Consider the following 6000-nt stretch of genomic DNA (forward strand, 5'->3'; position numbering starts at 1 on the left):
AAGGCATACCATGGGGCACAGTGGCATATAGAGGGTTAAAAGGCATATCATGGGCCACAGTGCCATATTGGAGTGGCAAGCCTGGGGGCAGATGTGCGTAACTGGGGTACAGGTTGGAAAATACAAGAAATAAAAACAAAAAAAATATTTTTCTCAATCATAGAAAGAAAAGAAATAGTTTACATGAATTAACATTTACTGGTAAAACTTTTTTCCTTTGGGGGTCGTCTTATATTCAGGCTTTTTCTTTTTTTCCTAAGTTAATAATCAGATTTTGGGGGGTCGTCTTATAATCGAGCAAATACGGTATATATATATATATAATATATTGCCCTTGGTTTGCAAAACCGGTACTTGTGAAGTAGTTCTACTCTGATTTAACACTTCCATAGCCAAAAAAACCTCATTCACAATTGCCTAAGAGGTGTGATATGTTGCTGCTTTAAAAAACAAAAACAAAAAAAAGGCAGGACTGTGATAGGCTTCTATATAGCTGCTTGGTTCAGGATACATAAAGAATATTTTATGACACAAACACTTTAGCTAAAGTTGAGCTTAAGATTTCTGTTCATGTGAACGAGTGGAATGCTTTTATTCTACTAGTGTTGGTTTCTAACTTGTTTGAAATGCAGCCAAGATTGCCTTTATTGCTGGATAATGAAAACCTTGGATTAAATACCGTATAATTCGGAGCAGATTGCTTCTGTGTGCCTTAGTTAGCCTTGAATAGGAAATAGCCATGCGCACTTCCTCCTAGTATATGGGGCTAGCCTTTCCCTTAAACTGTTGTCTCCTACTTAAGAATGTTCGGAGCTGACATTGGGGAAAAGTTTGTATAAAGCAGTAAAGAGAATACCTGCACAGAAAAAGTGATCTTGTTTAAGGATGGTATCCTTGCCACATGCAACATCTACTTGTATCAACTTTGACTAAACATTCAATTTTCTCTTGAGTTAATATAGAAATATTGTTCTTATTACATGCAAAACTTAATTAAAATTAATAAAAAAGTATTAGTAAAATAATGAATCCTTTCTTCATTCTGGTGTATTAAAAGAGGGAATAAACCTCAACCATCTCAGTAGATGTTTTATAAGCAAATATGATTAGATCATACTAATGCTTTGTGCGGAGTCTTATAATTCCATGTTTGTGGTGTTCCTTTGTTACTCAGGCCACCGTAAGGGTAGGCATAAGGAATCTGAATATGATAGACACCATAGGCACGAGAGACCTGACAAACCGAGAAAGGAGAGAAACGAACCAAGGTCTGAGTATTTTGAATCTGACACAAAAATTGGAATCCGCGGCCACTCTGCAGAATCGCGGCCTTTTTGCAAATACGATGATGACACTGGCCATCACAGGCATGAAAACCATCCACATAGGTCATCTAATAAAAAAGACAGACCAGGAAGGCCGCCGCCACCCAGATCAAATAGGCATGAGGACCTGGGTAATGACAGGACAAATGGAGAACATTTCAATGAGCACTTATCAAGAAGGGGCAGGTCTCAAAGCCATGAATTTCCAGGCACACACAGTTCTGGGAAAGGGAGGCATCATGAACATTTTGATGCCAGCGACCCCAAATGTGGTGACTGTGAAAGTGAAAGACACAGGAGGAGAACACCTTCTCCAAAACGTGAGAGACAACATAGAGATACAGGTAACACATAGTGGTGGCAGTGGTTCTTGTAAAGTGATTCTGATCAAAATCTCCCTCAAATCATATTTACTTTTTTTCATCATGCTTTTTTTGTTGTTGTTGTTGTTGTTGTTGCTTGTGCTGACTCTCCATTGAAATCTTTGTTGATAAACGGAATTGTAGGTGTGTGGGTTTATGGTTCTGTTGGCTTTTTGCTTGTGTGTCATATACTGAACACGTGTACTTTTGTCCCCTGCTGCTATTGTGTCAGAGGCATGTCTAGCCTGTATGCATCTTCAATACCAAGAACCTACACTGCGATTGGTATCACACAAAGGTTCCAGACCTCTTAATGAAGGTCCTATTGGTATTTAAGGGACTTCCTAGCATGGCTTCTAGCTGTTGCTTAACCTTTAAATGCAATCCGAGATCATTCCACCTGTGGAATATACTGCTCTTTAGCTGCAGATCTGTGAATTTTTTTTAATTTGTGTTATTTTTGCAAAATTTGGATATATTGAGAAATCTCAGCTGTTTTGAAGCAAAAATGTTAAGGCTTTGCCTTTGACACAATATGGTATCGAGTGATATTCTGTTTTTGATTTTTTTTTTTTTTTTTTTTTTTTTTTTTTCTTTTAACAATATACTCCCAATGCGTTACTAAAATAGAATCTTTTTGACACACAGGTTGTCGGCCAAAAGGAACACGTGACACTCATCGCACAAAAAGTAGGGAAGAATATGATGCTGAAATTGCCAGGAAACTCCAAGAAAGGGAACTTAAGGTGAAGTTACAAAATATTGTCTATATATTAGGACACTATAGGGTTTTTTCACAAAATGGTGAGTTGTGTTAAGATGAAACATTTCATCTCCCCAACTTTTTTGTTATAAAGGGCCAACCCCGTCAAGCGTCCTTTGCTGCAAAGCTGTCTTGGCTATGCATAATGCACAGTTAAAGTATCCAGGGCCAGCTCTTACCTTCTTTCAGAAGACTCTTGCTGAGGGTTACCCTTCATAACGCATACTTTAAACTCAATGACTGATCTCGGTAGAAATCACACCCACTTCTGTTTAAGATATAATATGAACCGGAGAATGAAACTCCTGCTGCCTGGGTAGAAAAAGTAAAATTGTTAGAACTGGGTCAGTTTCAGTATGCTGTATACCTTGTGATAGTGAAAGAAAGTGGTATAATACATAATAAGTAATAAAAGTTCTCCTACTAACTAGGCTAAACAGTAAAAAAAAAAAAAAAAAAAAAATCAACTTGACATAGAGGAAGCTTCAAGTCTTCCCTATATACATGTGTAAATGATTGAGCTATATGGAGTAAAATACTCCATATATACATGCATACATATAACTATCACATTCCACTCAAAATCGCATTTAATATGTAAACATTTTCATTGAATATATTTCTGTAACCAAACTTGGACTACAGTACTAGAAGACAGTTATTGAAGGCAGTGTTTTAAATTTATTTTTTTGTAGGTGAACGTGGAGGATGTACGAGCAGCGCAGTTGGCTCAGGATGAGGTCAGTTAAGAGCTAGATTTGAAATTTTAAGCGTATCGGTTAAAAATTTCTTACTGCTAAGAACTTTTAACAGTGTGAAATATCTTTGCAATGAACAAAGTTTAAGTAGAAAAATAAGTGTTGTAAGCATTACATGCATAGTGGGAGCTCTAGTGCACAATATAAAAAAAAAAAAAAAAAAAAAAAATCGACTAAACAATCCATTGCCTTCAGTGACAAAAGGTATCCTGCTTTTGAGAACATAGAGAATGTATCATTCTTTCAGTACATTGTTTCTGAATCGGATTAGCGCTTGTGTAAATACTGTGTATTTATTTTTTACACTTTTTCAGGAAATTGCTCGTTGGTTAATGGAAAAAGAGGAAAGAGCTTACAAGAAATCCAAATCACGAGAAAAGACGGACAAAAGGAGGCCCGAGGAATGGGAGGTGGGTGTGAAATATGTGTTAAAATATTCACCATGTAGGACAGCTCCTCAAATAGAAATCATACACATCACACCCAGTCCTTTTTCTCTATGATTGTACCTTGCTGAAGCTATTTTCAGTGAAAAAAGTGATACTATGCTAAAAATAACCACTGACCAGTCTGAATCCTGTGAGCTTCTGAACGTAGGCCCTGCTCAATGTATAATTAATGTTGGTAAATACGAGTCATATCACTGACTTTAATCATCATGCAGGGCCCATCTAGCTCTACTCACTGGGGTTGTGTATAGTGGATCAGGGGGATAAAATGTTCAACTTTCCTGCAATCTCGTGGTTTAGTAAAAACGCTCCAGGGTATACAGCATGGAGCCCCCCCCATGCAGTGAAACCATTGGAGGTGGGATTCAGGTATTTTGGTGACATTTGGTGGTTGCCAAGTCTACATAATTATGCTATCTCTTGATTTATCTTTAAAAAATGCAATAAAAAAAATCCTTTTTTTTTTTAGCAACATGCACACGAGCATGTCCGTCCAAGGTCAAGGGAAGGTCAAGAACAGCACCGGTCTAAAAGTGATAAACCATACAGGTAAAAATAAGCTTTCAGCTTAATTAGTAATCTGTGAAGAATGTATATTTTCTTTATAAATGGGTGTTTATGAAGTGACGTTTATACACAATAAAATATTAATATACAGTACATCTAGATTTTGGAAGGTACATTTTTTAATGGTGCCAGAATCCTTAAATGAACAGGATATGTGCAGAGCACTACCTTCTAGGGATGCTGGAGCAGGATATGCACTACCACTTATGTTAAACTTATTGGGCATTCATAGGAAACTCCAAGTGCACACACAATGAATTGTCCTCGCCATCTTAAACTTTTGTCTGTTGGGTTTTCTTTTTTTCCTCTGTTTGGTCAGACCTCTTCCTCCAGCTCCAGATGAAGATCATGAAGATTATACAAACCGAAGCCAACACAACTCGCCTCGACCCAATTCTAAATCACAATCTTCCCACAAAGGTATATTTATATGAACATGAGTGTGTTAAACCACTGTTTTCTTGCATTCAGCCACTTTGGGCAACACCCTCCAAATAAGCTCTGATACAAGCAACTGTCTTATGAGAGAGTAGAAGTCTCATCATGTGTTGGAGTCTGTCCATGTGCAGTCAGGGTCACATGATCTTGCATTTAATACTCCTGTTTTAGAAGGCCTCGTGGGATGTCAGAGAATGTTTTAAAGAAATGGCACCTCAAAGCAAGTCAAAGTTTGGCCCTATCCTGCTATTCTCCCTCCATCAATATACCTTATGTCAAAAGACATATTTTGATCTATGTATACAATTTAGAGGGGAGTTCAACCTCTAGGATCATGTGTAGTTAGATTTTTAGCCTTTTTGAAACTGTCCTGTAACATAGATCCTGATGTTCCCAAATGTATTGTCTCCTACCACCACAACGATAAAAAAAGTTTACAGCTAAGGCTTGTGTGTGGCTAACAGAACAGGCATTTTATCTTTTTCCTGTCACAGTTGGTTGTATTGTGTAAACTCATAACTTTACACTGCTCTCATTACATTACAACATAGTTGTCCAGACTGTAGCATATTCCGTTCCGATTTTGCACTCTTTTTCTGCAAGGAAAACAAAATCTAATTTTATGTGCCTTTTTTCTTTTCTTATTATAGGTTCCTATTACAGACCATGAAGCTCTGCACCACACTGGCAGTGATGCTTACAAGATTGTAGCAAATTCCCAAAATACTCTGTGCTCCATTTGTCCTGAGTTTAAATATCACGGACTGACCTTTTACTCTTGTCCTGTCAGTTCTTGTATGCAGAAGTATCCTGCACATATGACAAACACTGCACAGCATGTTGTGGCTTTTGTGCAGCTGGCCATGTTAATGTTGCACAAGAATAATTATGCTGAGAGCTACTTTAAAAACCTAAAACTACCAGAAAGTCCTTGAAACAGAATAGAAACTCAGCTGTGAAAATAATGTTCTGGTTTGAAGTGTTTGGCTTTAGGGTCATCGCTGATGCACGTGATTAAGAAGGTTTTGTAAAATAATACTCTACTGCACTGTGAAATGTGTGCGCCATAAACTGAATATTCAAACTTGAAGCATTTGTGAGTCAACTAAGTCAAGGATAAAGGACTTACAGCAGAATTACGGTCCTACCATTGTTTTTGAGCAGAACACTGGCAACTCTTTTGTTGCAATAACCACAGAAATCAGTCAACTGAAACCAACTGTGCCAAACTGTCATTTTACCCCAACCCTAGAGTTTCCTACGTGATGTTCTAAAACAGTGAGACCTATATGGATGAGTAATTCCCATTTGAGTTGATACCTGCTTGGAAAGGACTAA

General features: G+C 37.5%; 1 protein-coding gene across 2 annotated transcripts in view; it reads left to right on the forward strand.

Moving 5' to 3' along the window:
- Positions 1-5740, forward strand: part of CCDC50 (coiled-coil domain containing 50) — a 28182-nt gene extending 22442 nt beyond the window's left edge. The window contains exons 6-12 of one of the 2 annotated variants that reach the window (XM_053459047.1): positions 1175-1669; positions 2336-2433; positions 3146-3190; positions 3523-3618; positions 4127-4206; positions 4544-4644; positions 5313-5740. In XM_053459047.1, the coding sequence (XP_053315022.1) occupies positions 1175-1669; positions 2336-2433; positions 3146-3190; positions 3523-3618; positions 4127-4206; positions 4544-4644; positions 5313-5332 (935 nt within the window). In that variant the 3' untranslated portion in view covers positions 5333-5740. The remainder of the gene's footprint in view (positions 1-1174; positions 1670-2335; positions 2434-3145; positions 3191-3522; positions 3619-4126; positions 4207-4543; positions 4645-5312) is intronic. The other variant, XM_053459048.1, reaches the window with a different exon arrangement.
- Positions 5741-6000: the final 260 nt, after the last annotated feature.

Source organism: Spea bombifrons, chromosome 3 (genome assembly GCF_027358695.1).
Source record: "Spea bombifrons isolate aSpeBom1 chromosome 3, aSpeBom1.2.pri, whole genome shotgun sequence".
In the NCBI taxonomy this organism is placed as follows: Eukaryota; Metazoa; Chordata; class Amphibia; order Anura; family Pelobatidae; genus Spea; species Spea bombifrons.